Below are 17803 nucleotides of genomic sequence, written 5' to 3'. Positions count from 1 at the left end.
ACGTCGTCCCGCGCGACCTCCTGGCAGCAGGTGACCAGCGATCGCCCCCTCCCCCTGGCACTCAGGACGCCCCACGGTCCCGTGTCCCTGGCTGCTGTCTTCCCGGGTGCTCGGTGGTACGCCCGGGCCTCGGGCCTCAGGCCGGGCTCTCGTCTCTTGCCATCCCTGCTCCCTCCCCTGGTGACCGCCCGCCAGACGTGGACCCTCCCCGCCCTCGCTCTCCACCGGCCGCCCCTGCACCTTTCTCCCTGAAGGGCTGCCTGGGGAGTCTCACCAGACTGCAGGTTTCCCCTCAAATCCTCCGCAGCTCCTCTGTGCGAGATCGTGGCGGCCAGGGTTATCTGTGTCCCCGAGGTGAAAGTCGCGAGTCACCCTTAACTTCTGACTTCCTGTCGCACCTCGTGTCCCTCTTCCCAATCCCGTGGCCTCTCTTTTCCCAATATGCCCCTATCTGACCGCTCGGCCCCCAGTCTCCGTGGTCCAGGTCAGCATCACTTCCAGCCTAGGTCATCACTCGTGCGGCCTCCCGGGCGGCCTCCCTGTGTCCCCCAGGCCCGCGCCCTGTGTGACTGCAGCACGGCGGCTGCTCTGACGGTGCGCACGCCGGTCAGATTGTGCTCCTCCGGCCGCACGTCGCTCTGGGAGCAGGTCAGGTCTCACTCAGCGGCCCGGTGCCTGGACGTCTGGCTCCGCACTGGCTGCTTGTTGTTCTTGCCACCTGCGGGGCCGGCTTCCGTTTCAGGGGCTTTGTTTGCTGTGGCCCTGCCTGGAACGTTGTCCGATCCCCCACCTGCGTGGGTCGCTCCCTCACTTCTTTGGGTCTCTGTTGCCATTGGTGACGCTTCCCCCGATGCCCGCTTGAATCGGCCCCTCCCCATCCACAGCGTCCGCCCTTTCGCCCCGTGCTTTGTCACCTGTGTCTGTGTTTTGCTCACTGTCTCCCCTACCAGAGTGAGCTCCACCGGGGCTGGGAGTTTCGGTGCCTATTTCTGCTTTTACGTCTGTGCCTGATGCGTGACAGTTTTCAGGACGCATTTGTGGATGGAAACGTGGCCTTCACGGCAGAAGCCCTTCCTCCTTGTTAAGAAGCTGGAGGCCCAGGGATCGAGGGGCTGGCCTGGGGTGGGCTGCCGCAGGCTCCATGAGGGGACGGTGAGCGAGCGAGCGAGCTTGGGAGGGCGGCTCCAGGCAGAGCAGCCCGGCGTCCTGACCAAGGCCACGGCTCAGGCGAAAGAGTTCATGTGGAGAGTCCACGTGGTTCCTGGTGGTGGGGATGGGGACAGGCACTGGGAGGGGACTCAGTGACACTAGGTAAGGTAGGCAGGGCACGGTGTGGAATCTGGCCTTGATCCTACAGAGATCTGACTGGAAACACGGAAGGAGGAGCAGGCTCTGCATGAAGAGGGGAGCTCGCTTTTGGCCTTGTTGAACTTGAGGGGACCGCAGGACGGCCAGCAGGGATGCCACGAGCAGGAGGCCACGTGACTCGAGCTCAAGAAGGGGAACAGGTGGTGTGGGGCCCTCGTGAGTCTCGTGCCCTCCTGCAGTGTCCTCGTGACACTGTGACACTCCTCCTGAGTGTCTGTGCCCTCCTGCAGCCTCCCATGCCGACACCGGGCCGGGCCATGGGAATTTGGAGGCCTGGCCGGGCACGCCGCTCTCAGGAGCTGGGGGAGGGCTCACGTGCTGGGCTGGCCCTCGTAGACTTCGTGTGGGATGCCCGAGCGCCCCACTGGCGACGCCGGGGGAGAAGAACGGTGGCCCAGCCGCCAGCCCTGCCTGACCACCAGACGTGAGCAAGGCCGTCACGCGTCTCCCAGGCCCAGGGGTCTACGGATGGCTGCAGGCCCGGGAGGGGGGCCTCCGGGAGCCAACTCCCTCCTCTCCCTGGTGCCGACCTGGGTGTGGGCGTGGGACCCGCTCTTGTCGAGGCCCGTCCGGGCCCCGTAAGCCGGGAGATGAGACCGCTCCTCCGTCACAGGGTTATAAGAGGATCACAGGCGGCATCATCTTCGAGCAGGGCCTAACGCACGGGAGGTCAGTAGCACTCGGCGAATGTCCGTCATTGTTCTTTTTTCACATCGTAGGGAGGTGTAGTGCATACGGTCCAGTATACAAATCGTATGTCCACAGCTTGATAGATTTTTTTACGCACATACGTCTGTGTAATCGTCACGTAGATCGGGATCCAGAACATTCTAGCTTTTTCCAGCCAACACCTCTGCTTCCCGTGGGTGACCAGTCTTCTATCTCTGTTGGTTCTGGTTAATTCTGCTTGTTTTTGAGCCTCCCGTGAACGGAGTCCTGTGCCACATACGCGGGTGTCTGCCTTCTTCTGCTCAGCGTAACGCTTTGAGCTTCGGCAGTGCCTCGTGGGGCAGGCTGGTTCTCCGTTGGTGTGGTTTTCCGTTGCGGCAGGGACACGCCAGACGCCACAACTTGTTTCGCCATCCAGTGTTGCCGGGCGTTCGGGTTGCTTCCATTTGCAGCGGTTAGGAATAATAACGTCCTGTGAACGTGCTTGTGTCTCGGCGGACAGAAGCTTTCTTTTCCCCTGGGCACTGACCGGGGGGGGGGGGCACTAGGCATGCCGGTTCCACGGAGTGCTTCGCGCCTGCCCGTACCATGGGCGTGCGCTCCCACACCACAGGCCTGGTGTGCAAGGAGAAACCCCGAGCCCGTTCAGCTGCGTGCACACGCACAAGGGCCCGGACAGCGGCTTCCCGGAGCCTCGGGTGACTCCGCAGTGAGTAACTTGACCATTGTTTTAGTTACTAAACCATGACGGAATGGGACGTAGCACGTACATAACTTAGCAGCTACACCGCAGACCTGTGCCTGGCTTCTCTGGCTTCGTTCCAGGCCCTGAAAGGTGAGGGTTCCTGCCGTGCCTTACTGGCCTCCTCAGCAAGAAGCTCAGACCCCCAGCCCTGCCTGCACCCCTCTCAGCTGGGACTCACATTCCCAATGCCAGAGGAGCCAAATGGCATTTACTGTGGCCAAGGGCCTCACTTTTTTTTTTTTTAATGTTTTTATTTTATTTTTGAGACAGATCATGAGTGGGGATGGGGCAGAGAGGGAGACCCAGAATCCGAAGCAGGCTCCAGGCTCCGAGCTGTCAGCACAGAGCCCGATGCGGGGCTCGAACTCATGAGCTGTGAGAAACCTCAGTAAGGGTCTGGATGTCTCTAATAGAGATTAGAGAACCGTCACATTTTTAGGAATTCACATTGTTTGCATCTTACGCCAAAAAAATAGCCCCAGGTGCACGTCATCGGGCTCCAGGAGTGTGGACGGGCCTGGCGTGTTTTCGTCTTGGGTGGGAATACTTAGCAGCCGAGCTCTCTCTGCCCTGTGTGCTCCCCCAGGGGCTTCTGCGTCTCCCCCTGGCACTGGGGGCTGTGCCCGTGAGCCGGACGCCCAGCCGGCTGCCCCAGCGTGTCAACCCACAAATCCTGCCGTCGTCATCTGTGGGGTGGTCTCACCAGCCCCAGGTGAGGAGTCTCGACTGTGACCGGCGGACCAGACACGCTAATTCACAGGCGGGCAGTGAGCTCGGGAAGCCCTGCCAGCCGTCCAGAGCTGGCCCACGGTGGGGACGCTGCCTGCCCGCAAGGCTCGGTCTCATAACCGGGGAGCAGGCTCGTGGCAGGCGGCCGCACCTTCCTCCACCGGGTGGATGTTGTCCCCACCGGGATTCTGTCGAGTCCCTCTCCTGTGGTGTCTCCCCTGAGGGCCTGCTGTCTCTAATCTCCATTGCTGTTTTTTTCCTTTTAGTTAGAGCTACCGCGTGGCAGGGCAAGTGAGGGGAGCTCTTTCTAGTCCGTTTCCTTCTCACGTCTCGTGTGCTCCGATCCGGGCCGAGCCCTGCACACGGGGCTTGGAGCTGAGCGTCGGAGCCCCTGCCTGGTTGGAGCCCCTTCCCCGGGGGTCAGCTGGGAGGGCAGGACGCAGGGCCCAGTGGGGAATACCCTGGGAATCCAGAGAGGAGCTGACACTCAATCCAGCTCTCCCAGAACCCTTTCTTTCTTTAAGGTTTACAAAATACCGCGTCAAAGAAATTTAATGGGTTTCTTTATCCAGGCCTTCTCAGAGGCTTTAATGTGGTGATGCTTTATAAATCATCAAGGAGGCAACAGCCTCCAGCATTTTCCTAACTCGGGACCTGGACACTGGTGGAGTCTGGAGACTGCCTGGTGACAGGTCAGGATTCTGGGTGCATTTGGCCACGCACAGATTGAGACTATGAGGTACCTTGGTATTTCCCAGGGAGACAGTGGCAGTGATGGGGAGGGGCTGTGCGTGCCCCTCCGGAGACCCAGGCTGTGTCGCTAACAGTGTCACTGTCCAGAAGCGAGGAGTGTAGGGGCCAGAGATGGGCTTCATCCGTGGAGTCGAGCGTAACTGAATCTTCACTCCAAACCAGCTCTTCCTGCCTGGCGAGGGGGGCTGGCTCTGGGGCCTGTCTGGGGGCCATAGGTGCCACCTTGTTCTTCCAGCTGATTCCAGCTGATTGCGTGGACGGAAGGGGAAGGGGAGAGTCTGCTGGTCTGGCTCCTGGCACGGTTCTGAACTGAGTTTTCTTGTCTTGCTGCTGTTTTAAAATGACCACCGCGATACCAGGACCTCGCGTCTGCTCCAGGTGCCCCAGACGACTGGGGTTTGAGTTCTGGCTCGGCCCCTTGAGAGCCAGGCACCCTCGGGCAATCTTTTAACCTGGCTTTAACTTCCAGACCAGGCCAACATCAGGTTTGTCTCGAGGACTAAGTTAGGAAGTGTGAACAGAGCACCTGGCGAGTGACCGGCCCAGAGCGCTCGGTCAGCAAAGGCGCTGCCTCTGACGGGCCCCCTGCTCTCTGCTCTTGTATTCCAGGACCTGGTGACGATGGTGGAGCAGCTGGCCAGATTCCTGGGGGTGTCCTGTGACAAGGCGCAGCTGGAGGCCCTGAGCGAGCACTGCCACCAGCTGGTGGACCAGTGCTGCAATGCCGAGGCCCTGCCCGTGGGCCGGGGTATGCACGCGCCCCTCCCCCCTGCCCCCCACGTCAGCGTCCTCTGCCCCGGGCCACGTTTCTCCAGAGCCCTCTGCTCCGTGAGGGCCAGAAGGCCATCAGAAAGCCGGCTGCTGTGGATGGAGCCCCGCGGGGCCCTCCGCTGGCATTTGCCTTGTAGCCTTGCGGGTGGCCTTTTAGGTCACGGGGAGAAGGCTGGGATGTCCCGGGCTTTGTGGGCGGACGTTTCAGGCAGACGCCTTCCCAGACACCCCGCCCAGCAGAGCCCGGGAAGGGCTCGGGGCTGTGAAGTTTCGAAGCTCGGGGCCTGCGGATGGGCCCTCCGTCCCCACGGTGGGTGCTGGTGCCGCGCGGGCTTCTCGGAGGCCGGCGCTCGCTCCTGGCACAGAGCTGGCTCTCGGGCCTGAAGCACCTTGAGGCGGAGGACAGTCCAGGCAGGAGCCCTCTCCAGGTCCGCCCCGGCTGCTGTCTGTCCTTCAAGGCTCATGATATTTGAAGCCACCTGACCGTGGAGAACTCGGGCATTAAAATAAATGCCCTGTCCCCCGGTTGGTGGCCGTGGCCACGGCAGCCACCCTCTTTGCAAGTGTGAATTGCCCGTGACGCTGGGTGCCGCAGACCTGCCTCTGGTTCCCAGCTGGGTGAATTCAGAGTGTCCGCAGGTGACGGAATGTTCCAGGGGCCGGCCCGGAAGTGCGGCTGGAGCCAGCTGCGCATCTTGGACGCGCAGGCCTACCCGGGCTGGCGCCGCGGGCCGGGCGCTGTGGCGCGTTCTGCGGAGGGGCCCCTCCAGCTTTGTGCCCTTCCTCTAGACCGGGGCGGCCCGAGGCGGCCGTTCTCAAGGTCAGGCGGGGAGTGCCCTCCTGTAAAGGCAGAGCAGTCGACCGAAACCGCAGTGCCTCGCAGATTATTTCCCTGGCTGCATCTTCACAAATATTTATTATTTAAAATTTATTTGCTCTTTTTTTAGTTTTGCTTTTGCTGTGTTTTGTTATCCTTGGATGTGACCTTCTCCAAAATACCCCTTTTGGTTCGTTTGCGTGGTAACGAAGTGGCGAGAACATACTGCGTGCCCATATGCTCCTTCTGATGTGTTTGCTTTATCATTGTTTACCTTGGTTTTGCTTTATTTCAGTTCTTTGATTTTGTTTTCTTTTAGCACATTGCCTCTTTGCTCAGAAGACCTCCTTGCGTTGGTGAGAACGTAGGGCTTGAGCAGACAGCTGCGTTGCTTAAATTTGATTCATATCACAGCATATATTGCACTGTCTTGATTCCAAACCCTAAACCAGGTGGGTGACTCCTTTGATGAGCTCTCAGCTGAGAAAAATAATCGTGGAAAAATATATTTACAGTGTGGCTGGTCTAGAAGCTTCTAATTTTGTCCCTTAGGTATCATTAGAGGGTAGCAAGAACAGCCTCTCCCGTTTGGTTTTTTTTTTTTTTTCCTCGCCGACACTGATGTCTGATTTTGCATTACCGACGAGAAAAATCCTCGTCGTGGCAGATCTATTGGCTCAGCGTTTGCGGGCTTGCAGTTTCATACTTGAGGTCCTGCCAGGACAGGGGCTTCTGTTATAACGGAGCTAACGAAGTCTATTTGCTGGAGACGGTCAGAGCTCCGATCTCAGAGATGCTGACGCGGAAGGGAATTCTAAATGAGCATTTCTGTCCCCCGAGGCTGTGTTACTCCAAAGCATGATGGCAGTGCCCCGGTGACGGCCTTCACGGCCCCTGGAGATGGGGGCTTAGAACCCCCCACTCCTGCCGCCCTCCCGGTCACCGTTCACATTTGACCAGACCAGCCGAAGATTTTGCAGTTCACGAGGGAAGTGAGTTCAGTGGCTTCAGGGAGGCATTTTGAGTTCTCTTTCCCCGAAGGCTTCATGAGTGAACGGGTAGCCCGTACCTGCTCGCTGGTCGGTGGGCTCCGTGTCCCTGCACGCCTGCCAGGAAAGGTCTTGTGTTTTGATCGAGCCCCTGTCTGAGCCGGAGCTGCAAAGAGCGGCTGGAGATCGCCCGCGACCCACGCGGGGCTGAGTGGGCGAAGCACACACTCAGCGTCTAGTTGTGCAAGTGCGTTTCCAGTGGGGTCTTCTGATCCCTTTAAGTTCCTCCCCAAGGTTGCAAGGGCGGGCTTCTCAAAATCTTCACCCTTGACCCAGCCAGGAGGCCTCCTGCTCACCATGAAAGGTTCTGTCTTTTTGGATGATTTTTTTTTTTTTTCCTTTTTAAATTCTCCACAAGCAAATGCCACCTTGGCGGAGCTGTCGAGTCGAGTGAATAATGCTGGCACAGAGGACCCAAGTCCACACGATGCCTAGAGCAGCAGATCTGCTCCCCGGAGACTGTCTGTCCTCCAGGGTGTTGTGAATCCCCCGCCCTGTGCCTGGGTGCTGGGCATCCGCCAGGGAACAGGGGCAGAGGCCTTGCTTGCGAGCCTCAGCTCTGCGTATCTGTGCCCGTGGGCCCCACCCAGCAGGGAAGGGACACCAGGATGACCAGCCTCAGGGAAACGGGTTCAGGTGGCCTGTCCTGCCCCCGCTAGGCCAAGCTCAGAAGGGTCCAGAAATAGATCTGGAACCTTCCAGAACCATTTCCAAGGCTCCCTTTGGTTCGGTATCTGGCCCGGCGGCGAGTGAATTCAGCACACTCTGCTCTCGTTTGTGTTGCAGGAAGAGTCGGGCTGTGGAAGGACATCTTCACTGTCTCCATGAACGAGAAGTTTGACTTGGTGTACAAACAGAAGATGGGGAAGTGTGACCTGACGTTTGACTTTTATTTATAATCACGGCGACGGCAAACTTGCATGCTCACAGCACCCAGACGCTCTACTAGCTAAAAGTCCCGTATGCACTCATTTGTTCCTTGCTGGACGAACTCCGGAAGCAGCGTGAGGCCCGGGGGAGGGAGGGAACGGCGGAGACGCCGGAGGAAGAGGGGGCCCTGCTTCCCCTCCGGAGCAGCCGTGTCGCCTTTGGGCTTTGAAGTCTCTCCGTGTCTGACCACAAGCGTTGTAAAGCTGGCGGTTCTGACGGCCTGTATCATAAGTATAGAGTCTGTAACATACGCAGCTAGAACGTCTGTCTTTTACAACCCCACATTATTTATTGTATTTTATAGAGCTTTTCACTTGGAAATCTAAATAAATGTCAGTAAACCAAATAGAAGTTCATTTCCGAGGGGACTCAGGAGCGAGCCACACCCAAATGGTAGGAAGATCTCAGGGTTGACTCTTTATTTTTGTAGTTCTGTTCTGTATGGCACAGCCGTTCTGTTCTCACCCGGTTCGGAGGTGAAGACACAGGAGGAGTTGGGTGTGTGGGGGCCGCTGTTCCTTTCGATGAGTTCAGTGCTCTGTAACCTTCCTGAAACAAAGCAGAGACCGTCCGCTCGGCATCTGCAGGGAGGATGGCCCTCTGCCAGGGACTCCCAGCGGGTGGCCTCAGACACCCGATACGGAGGAACCAGCAGAACGTTCCTTGAGGGAACCTGCCGGGGAGGCCGGCCGACGGGCTCTCACGCGGTGACCGGAGAACCCGCCGCAGAGACCGAGCGTACGTGGAGTCTGAGTTTTCCTTCCACGAACTCTCGTTCCCTGAGGCAGAGACCTCTTTATGCTGGCGAGCAGATGCTCCATAGTAAGTTCCTCAGACTCGCTCATCGGTCAGTCTGTTCTGTGTGCACCCGAGGCTCCCGGCCACGGGAGAGCCACTTTGCAGGTTCAACGCCCTGTTTCACTCAGACTGGTTGGCCGTCTCGCCTTTGCACCCCAGTATACCTGCGGGCGCACAGGCGATGTCTTCACCACCCCACCCCTTGCTTCGTCTTCTGGCCCGCATTTGGCTGGGGAAGCAATGAGACGCGGCCAGGCAGCAGCCGGGCCGGCCGCCAGTGTGCGTGTTGCCGCCGCGGCGGGACTGGGGTCGTCTTGGAAGTTTACGTGGCCGGCAGGCGCCCCCGGTGGTGGCTGGAGGGTCGCCACCACGTGTAAGGGTCTCTGTGCTGTGTTGCTGTCTCGGAAGAGGTGCAGACACACGCCGGTGTTTTATGCGGCATTGCATGGTGGGCTTGGCTGCGCCTTTTCTGTGTATCTGTGAGGGAGGCTGCTTTCTGTGAAATTTCTTTTCTATTTTTCTATTTTTAGTACTGTATGGATATTACTGAGCACCACACATGATCTGTCTGTGCTTGCTTGCATCTTTAATAAAGACACGTCCCATGCCTCGTGTTGAGCGCGTGCTGATGAGTGCAGAGGGGTAGCCTTCCAGGGCAGTCGCGACTGGGAGCCCCGCTGACACCCGGTCCCCGGGGTTGGCCGCCGAGGGTCTCAGACCCACGCTGGTTTGGCTCTTTCTCTCCGCTCTAGACCTTCCAGGCGGTGAATCCCCCCTCGCTATTTGTCTGGTCACCTTTGGCATTACTTACGGGCCGAAAGGAGGGCTGGGGAAAAGGAGATCATCGGGGTGTGTGGGGCCTGCCCGGGGAGACCCCGTGTTTCACGCGGCGCACGGCGGTGTGTTGAGACCGACCCGGCTGACTGCACTCGACGACACTCGACCGCTTTGAATTCCAGAGCCTGCCTTCCTGATTCCTGGTGGCAGGAAAATCCAGGACATCGTTTTACCTGATAAAGCTGGGGCTTTCCGGAAAGCACATGTCTTTTCAAACGGGCCCTTTCCTTTAGGACTCGGGTGGAACCCCAGAGCTGATGTTGGTCTCTGAAATTACCCTGGATCCCAAGCCCCAAGTTAGTCAGTGGAGTATCCAGTCTGCTGCCCCAGAGGGTCTGCTCCCAGCCCATTTGTCCAGCACCTGAAATAAGGCAGCAAATGAAGGCAAAGTGGGCGAATCAGGCAGCAGGGCGGGACCGTGTAATCGAAGTGCTGATTTACCAAGTGTCTCCCCATCCCTGCAGACTTGCTTTCACTTCCTTTCCTGGACTCATTTATTCAGTAAACACTTGAGCACCTACGATGCCTCGGGGCTGCTGTAGGCGCCGGGGGTGCGGCCGTGAGCACAGAAGGGCCTGGCCTGCATGGTGTTCCTCTCTGGGGAGGAGATGACGCCCCCCCCCCCCCGTGACAAAACCTGTGTGAGGTCAAGCTCGAGAGGACTCCAAGGGACCCGGTGATAGCCGAGATCAGGAGGAAGTGAGGGGACCAGGCTTGGGGCCCTCTGGGGTGGGGGGCCCAGGAGTGGGTGGGGAGGGCAGGGAGGGGGCTGGGCAGCGAGTGGAGGCTGGTGTGACAGGAACCCAGTTTTGGAGGGTAGGCAGGAGCCAGCTCACCGAGGGCCTTACAGGTCATGGGAGTTTGGATTTTGTCCTAAGAACTAGGAAGCCACAGGAGGGTTTAATCAAAGGGACACTGACCGGTTTGCATTTTTAAAAGCCCCCTGACAGCAAATGGATTACAAGGCCTTTCTCCTGGCTGTGTGAGTCACTCAGTCACAAAATGAGGGGTGGGGGGCTGTTTCAGATGATCCCAAGGGCCCTTCTGACCCAATAGGTGGCTCTAAGCGTTTGTGGGCAGCGTGTGCGAGGGTCTGCACATTACCTACAGTTCCTGCCTGGGGCCCTTGGAGCTAAGACAAGGGCAAAATGATTCGAGACACAGGTGCCGTGTACCTTGCGACGCCGGACGGGTGGAGCAGGTGAGAGCGGCCGGGGAAGACTGCGGACTTGACCGGACAGCTGCCGCGGGATTCCCAAACGGCAGGGTCACAGACCAACAAGATTGCGACAAGCATTTGGGGGACCAGCAGAGAGGGCTTTACTCCCAAGTAGTAGCGTTTGGCCGCAGCCCCGCGGCAGTGTGTGTGCTGGCCTGGCTCGACACTGGGCCACCTGGGACACGCCATCTGTTTTCCTTCCACGCGCCCCCATCACTTCATCCGAGGGGGGACCAGGAAGGGCTTCCCAGCACAGATTCACTGGCCCTCCCATCGGAGCAGGTCAGCCACGTGACTGGTTTGACCCGGTGTCGCAATTTACACAGTGGAGACCATCTTCGTCCATACCCCCTTCATGGCGGGGACCTAACAGGAGGCGGTGGCTTCGGACCAGGGGTGGAGCATCAGCACCGCCCCCCTGGTGGCCACGCCCCCTCCACCACGCCCCTTCTCAGGCCACCGGATGGAGCATCAGTACCGCCCCCCTTGTGGCCACGCCCCCTCCGCCACGCCCCTTCTCAGGCCACCGGATGGAGCCTCAACACCGCCCCCCCTGGTGGCCACGCCCCCTCCGCCAGCCGACTTCCTCAGGCCACAGCCGGGAGGTCCCTCCCGCCCTCCCTCCCTCCCTCCCGTGGCCTCAGCCCTGGGGATACAGGCCGGGCGCCCAGTGTCTGTCCTGGGAGGTCCCAAGTGCGGGACAGTTTTCCCACCACCTGAGCGGTGACTGCTGTTTGAGATGGGTGGAGGTCAGGTCCTCGGGTGCCCATCGCTCTCCTGTAGCGTTTGGTCCCAGCCCCTCCCGTGCAGCATCATTGCCCACCCTTCATTGCAGAAGGAGCATTTGCAGACCGGGGTGGCACTTTCGTCGGTCAGAGGATCCAGCCTTACCCACCGACACCGACGTCTCTGACAGCCGGACCTCCCGTCCCTGACAAGCTGGCCACCTCTGGGGACAGCCGTTCCGTTGCTGGCAGTGCTGTCCAGCCACGTCCTCCGGCCCCTGCCCTGGCCTGGCCCCGCCCGCTGGGACCCCCAGCCCTGCCTTCGCCTGTGAGCATCCCCGCTGCTCCCTGGTGCCCCCTGCTTTCCTCTCTCATCCCGCCCACCTCACTGCTCTACAGCTGTCTCCCCCCCCCCCCCCCCCCACGGACAGTGCCACCCCGAAAGCAGGGCCATGCTGTGTCTTTCCCTAGGTTGGAGTTTGACATATAATCAGCGCCTAAAATTGCTAAGGGAGTGACATCTTTCATGGTCAGAGTGGATTTTGCTTTTTCTGAGAGCCATCTGCCCTGTACCTTCCTGGCTGCGCCCTCAGAGGCTGTGTCTTCCCAAACAAGAACGAGGCTGGCCTCCTGACCCTGAACTACCCCACTGGGCCTCTGCCCCGACCTCTATACACCTCTTTCTTTACTGCCAATGGGCCGTGGTGTTCTCTTCCAGAACATCCTTCCCGACCACTCACTGGCTTCCCAAATGTCCGTGTAACTGGGGGATGGACTGTCTGGTGCCCATACTTCCCCTGTCCTCCCTCTGTCCCAAAGCCCAGAAACACAGGACCCCTGAGAACTGCGTCAACCCTTCGGTGGCCACGCTTCTCCCTCTTCCTTTCTCTCCTTCCTTGGTGTTTTTTGAGCATCTACTCTATGCCCCGGTGGGGGTCCCGGAGACACACCCGATGTCAGTGCCTCTCCCCTGCAAATTTAGCACCCCACTGTTACGTCCTCTGGGGACCCTGCTCTCATTCCCACCCAGATAGATACCTACAGAGAGACGCCTGGTGGGGGATCTGAGGACCCCGGCTCTAGAGTCCCGGTTTAGTTGTGTTTGGCTGCGTGACCCAGGCGAGCCACCTGCCTTCTCTCAGCCTCAGGATCCGTCTCTCCCAAATGGATGTTTTGTCGTAAACAGTCTCTAAGGTTTCTTCTGCTTGTTCAGGGCTCAGCGAGCTTGCCTGGTACACGCAGCGGAACCCAGCCCCGTTTACACGCACGTCGCCTCGGCAAACGGGAAACAAAGGCGTGGTGCGGAGAGCTGGCGCTACGGAGAGGTGACACCAAGGACAGCAGGGGGACTGCTTAATGTAAGAGGAGGGCCGCGGGCCGGGTCTGGAACCAGGTGGGAGTAGGTAGGGCAGGGGCCAGCGGGAGGCACGGCAGGTGGGAAGAAGTAAGATACGCTAGACCGGGTTGGGCACCCGGTCCCGATTCCGGGTGTCGCCGGGACCACGGGGGGAAGCCCCTTTTCACCTCCTAACGGGGAGGTCTCAGCCCAGGGGTCTCGACGCTCCACCCAGTGCGAACAGTCTGTGACCCCTAGGTGGTCAAACCGTCTGTCGACTCCACCCAGGAGGAGCTGACGAGTGGGGGAGACCGTGAACTTTGAGCCAGCCATGGACTCTGCGGGCGAGGGCAGAGAGAACCCGTCACGGTGCACCTGCCACCCAAGCTTGGGCCCACGGGCGCCATCGCCAAGGCGCGCTGAGCCTTTGCCAAATCTACACATCAGATGACAACTTGATTCTCACGCTTGGATCCCTGCAAGCTAGTTGGCACCGGATGTCTGAGCCGCAGTCCCTAAATCTGTCCCTCACCATTGACGGAAGGAGTCTGTGCTCTATTAAAAGCATTCTTCAAGCACCAGAGAATGCGAAATGTGTTTAAAATATAAAAATCAACCAGAAAATGCATTTTTCTTCTCTTCACAGTTGTCATCTTTGCATATCTCCATGGCGTTGAGCGCCAGCTGGGAACAGAAGTCCTAAAATACCCAAGCGAGGCCATCTCTGCAGAAGGAGAGACTCTCAACGGAGCCAGCAAGACTCTCTCTCTCCTCCAATTTATGCATCCTCAAAAAACTTTTAAGTGGATTGGTTGAAATCTTGTTTTCCCCCTAGTGTTCCTGTCTCTCAGTTCTCCCCTTTTATACTCCATGGTATGTGTGATTTCCAGAAAAAACGAATCCCAAATACAATTAGTGGCTAGGAACCCGTCTCACTGTGCTCAAGAACGACTGGCCGTTTGGACCTCTGTGTCCACTTAGGCTGTTCCCCTCGGCCCGGATTGCCATTCCTCAATGTGGGTGATGCCGATTTAGGCTTTGAGCTCAGTACAGGTGGGGTCCTAATCCAAGGACCCCGATGTGCCTCTCCCACCACTTCCAGGGCTGCTACTTTGGCCCTCACTGGTGCCCAGTGACCATCTGCTTCTTGAGGCTTGTCATGTCTCTTCCTGGGGGTAAAGAAGTTAGCTTCCTGAGAGGTGGTCGGTCAGTGAAACCTTGATGACTGGAACGTTCCCACTGTCTGCTGAATTCAGCCGCCCCTCCACAGGTCCTTGTTCTGCAAGCACGTCATTTGTTACTCGCCGCACAGGCCCCCTCTGGCCTGGCCGTGCTGCTCAGGGGCCCTGACCTACACGCCCAACACTCTCTTCTCCAACGGTCTCTTCTCATGGACCATTTAGCCTCATGGAAAAGCCTTTCCTGCTATTTCTTTTAAAAAATTTTAATGTTTGTTTATTTTTCGAGAGAGAAAGAGAGAGAGAGAGAGAGAGAGGCACAGAGAGGGAGACACAGAATCTGAAGCAGGCTCCGGGCTCTGAGCTGTCCGCACAGAGCCTGATGCGGGGCTCAAACTCGAACGGTGGGATCATGGCCTGAGCCAAAGTCAGATGCTTAACCGGCTGAGCCCCCCAGGCGCCCCCTCCGATTTTACCAGAGACATCAGGAGGGCTGCTGGTCATGTCAGACGGACTGACTTTCAGTGGCCGGTGGCTGCCTCTGTCCGGGGTCTCTACGCCACTTGGGCCCCCCCAGGGGAGAAGGCCAGAAGCACCCTCAGCCCGGAGCTTGGGGGACTGCTGTGTCCCGTCTCCACCATTCTCAGAAGAATTCTCAGAAGGGAGCGTGCCAGGCGTTAGAGCCTGGAATTCCGAAGGAGTGATAATCCCCTGTAATCGTATATTGGTTTGCATTTGTTAAGAAAACATCTGAGTAACTTCTCAGGTTTCCTGGCCAAAGACTCCATTCACAGCCCCAAGTCGAGGGAAGGAGGGACGGTGCCCGTTCGTCTTCTCACCGCTCGGCTGAGTGCGGCGCTCCGTTCCTATCACATCATCCGTACGTGCTTGTTCCCGAACGAAAGGCAAATTAAATGCTAAACAGCACTAATTACAAGCTGCAGCAAGACCCTGGCTCTTAGTGAAGAGAATTACCTGTGATTGGCGGGGGGTTGCAGGTTGCCCAGATGTATGGGACATGAAATTAGCTTCGAGCTGCTGCTTTATTCCGGAGGGTGGGCCGTTACTGTCACGGGATGTTCAGGGGGCGGGATGCGTTAAGATTCTAAGTGCCGGGGTTCTACACCGCGGAATCTTGTTCAGGAGCAAGGTAAGTGGATTTCGATCCCTGTTTCCGTGAAAGGAGACAGCCCGTAACTGAGCTCACGGGTGGATCAGCACCCCGGAGGGGAACGAAAGCAGGCGAAAAGGCTACACGGGGCCTGCACAGTCTTTCTCCACGTGCGATCCTAGAGTAGGTACGAGAATGACCCCCTGTTTACAAAGAGGGATCAATTATTTGTAGTGACAGTATCTAAAATGTAAAATTTAGGGGCGCCTGGGTGGCTCAGTCGGGTGAGCATCTGACTCTTGATTTCGGCTCAGGTCATGATCCCAGGGTCGTGGGATCGAGCCCCCATCAGGCTCTGCGCTGAGCAGAGAGCCTGCTTAAGATTTTCTCTCTCTCCCTCGGCCTCTTTCCCCGACGCATGCTCTCCCTAAAAAAAAAGAAAGAAAGAAAGAAAGAAAGAAAGAAAGAAAAAGAAAGAAAGAAAGAAAAGAAAATACAATTTAGTTTCTGGCTGGTTGTACTAAAATGAGAAGCTGGATCAGCTGTCAAGGTAAATATCAGAGAGAAAGCATCTATTTTAGTAAAGGAGAAAAGAACCACGGTAGCTTTTCCAAAGGAGCTACTTATACCCTCATTTGTTTTTCTTTATTTTTCTTTGAAGGGCAGCTCAGGAGACTCTGGTGTCCATCTTACAAGGCCGTGAAAAGGACAGTAGTCAGAGAAATCTCTCGTAGCAGATTTCCCAGGGATGTCCTCAGCCCCCATTTAGATGCATCATGTATCTATGCCCTGTGTTTGCTGTTCCCTCCTTTATTAACAGACCAGGCGGAAAACAGTACTTAACTTCTTAGGGGTTAATCAGCTCCTGCGGTGTATTTCTCCTCTTGAAGGCGTAACGTCCGTTTATAACCTCATGATTGATGACTGAAATAATTCCAGGCTCGGTCTTAGTGCCCAGTCTCCAAGGCGTACGTCATCGTGATGAGCACTCAAAACCTGGAGGGAGGGACAGAGGACTGTTGCCACACAGCTCTCCACGACCCCAGGTTTCCTCCCGATCGCTGACGGAATGAGCTGTCTGCTGGATGTTGTAAGTGTGAAAATGTTTTCGCCACAACTGCCCATGGCTTCCTTCTCCTGATTATCACGAAAGGTTTTGAGCAGCAGATTCCTGCATGGGAATAAGTAGTGGAGACTGTAGCAGTTTCTTGGGCAGGGAGCGTTATACACTGAAATGATGCTGGAAGGTATCGTGGCCAAGGTGATAGGTTCGGCCCTGTTGAAAGGAGACCCACTGTAGGACATCTAAGGGAGCCGGCAGCATTCTTTGGAAGGTATGGTCAAGGAAGACCGGAAATCTCCAACAAACTCCCTGGGGCCACCATCACATTACAGAACTCTGGTCTGTGTGAACAAAGATCACGCGGGATCTAAAGGCTTTTATGGGCTTCTCAGGACAATAAACAAACGAGGTGAACTGAGATCTTGTTAAAAACAAAACACCTAAGTTAACTCTTTGCATGGAAGTGAAGAGTTTCCAGGAGCAGGGAAAAAGCTTTGGAGTGAAGATGCTCTTAAGAAAAAAAGGAAAAGAAAAGAGAATTATACGACAAAACCTCATGTCAGGTTTTTTTTTAATGTTTATTTTTGAGAGAGAGACAGAGACAGAGACAGAGTATGAGCAGGGGAGGGGCAGAGAGAGAGGGAGACAGAATCTGAAGCCGGCTCCGGGCTCTGGGCTGTCAGCACAGAGCCCCGCGTGGGGCTCAAACTCACGAGCCGCGAGATCATGACCTGAGCCGAAGTCGGATGCTTAACCAACTGAGACACCCAGGTGCCCCTCATGTCAGATTGATTTAGTCACTTAAATACATGAAAAAAAAAATCATCCTTGTATTCAAGGAAATAAGGATTTTCAGTTTCCTGATTCTTGGCTATGTTGCCCCAATCATATGCTTCACAATTGAGTTCAGATCAGCTCAAAGGACATTTATTAAGTCCCTACTAAACAGTTTGCTCACACAGCCAGCTACCAGTTTTTCACCTATAATTTTCCCTCAGAAGAGAGTGTTAACATTTACCACAATTGGTCATATGGTGAGCCAGAAAGTCAGTCTCAAACAATTTCAATAAACCAAAATCTTACCTTTGTGTTTCTTGGACCACAGTGGAATTAAGCCGGAAATCAATAACAAAAATACAGCTCAAAAATGCCCAAATGTCTCTAATTTAATATAGCTCTGTACTACCATGGGTCAACAGAGACATCGCCATGGAAATTCAAGCCAGATTTTGAATTGAATGCTAATTAAGATCTATCCTATCAGAGTTTGGAGGATGCAGGTACATTCATGCTCAGAGGGGGATTTCGAGCCTTAAACACGACCTAGAAAAGAAACAAGGGTGAAAACCAGTGATTTAAATATTCATATCAAGATGCCAGGAAAAGGAGAGCAGCGAATTAAATCCAAAGGAAAGAAAGAAGGAAAAATAATGAGCAAAAATCAATGACGTGATTTTCTTTGAAAAGGCTAATAAAATTGAGAAACCAAAAAAAGATAAGGTGTCTCTTTGGATCTGACCGTCCCAATCTGCCTGGACTGTTCAGGTCTACACTGAAAGACTCATGTCTCAGGAAACCCCTCCACCCCCTGGCAAGCAAGGTGGTTGGCCACCCTAGATCCTACAGACCCTGTACTAAGGGGACGTTATAAACAACGTTGTGCTGATAAGCTTGACAATTAAGATGATCTAGACAAAGTATTTGG

The 17803-nt window shown here is 56.4% G+C and overlaps 1 protein-coding gene across 3 annotated transcripts in view; it reads left to right on the top strand.

The window, feature by feature from the left end:
* SULT4A1 (sulfotransferase family 4A member 1) overlaps positions 1-9225 on the top strand; it is a 33592-nt gene extending 24367 nt beyond the window's left edge. Inside the window, exons 6-8 of one of the 3 annotated variants that reach the window (XR_007154243.1) lie at positions 4874-5012; positions 6172-6304; positions 7688-7816. Coding sequence is in view for 1 of the 3 variants with exons in the window: in XM_047868592.1 (XP_047724548.1) it covers positions 4874-5012; positions 7688-7800 (252 nt within the window). In the remaining 2 variants the exon portion in view is untranslated. Of the gene's footprint in view, positions 1-4873; positions 5013-6171; positions 7089-7687 lie in introns of all 3 variants that reach the window. The other 2 variants (XR_007154242.1, XM_047868592.1) reach the window with 2 other exon arrangements.
* The last annotated feature ends 8578 nt before the right edge of the window (positions 9226-17803 follow it).

This window comes from Prionailurus viverrinus, chromosome B4 (assembly GCF_022837055.1).
Source record: "Prionailurus viverrinus isolate Anna chromosome B4, UM_Priviv_1.0, whole genome shotgun sequence".
Lineage (NCBI taxonomy): Eukaryota > Metazoa > Chordata > Mammalia > Carnivora > Felidae > Prionailurus > Prionailurus viverrinus.
Note: the sequence above shows the minus strand (reverse complement) of the source record. Positions and strands in the feature narration are given on the sequence as shown.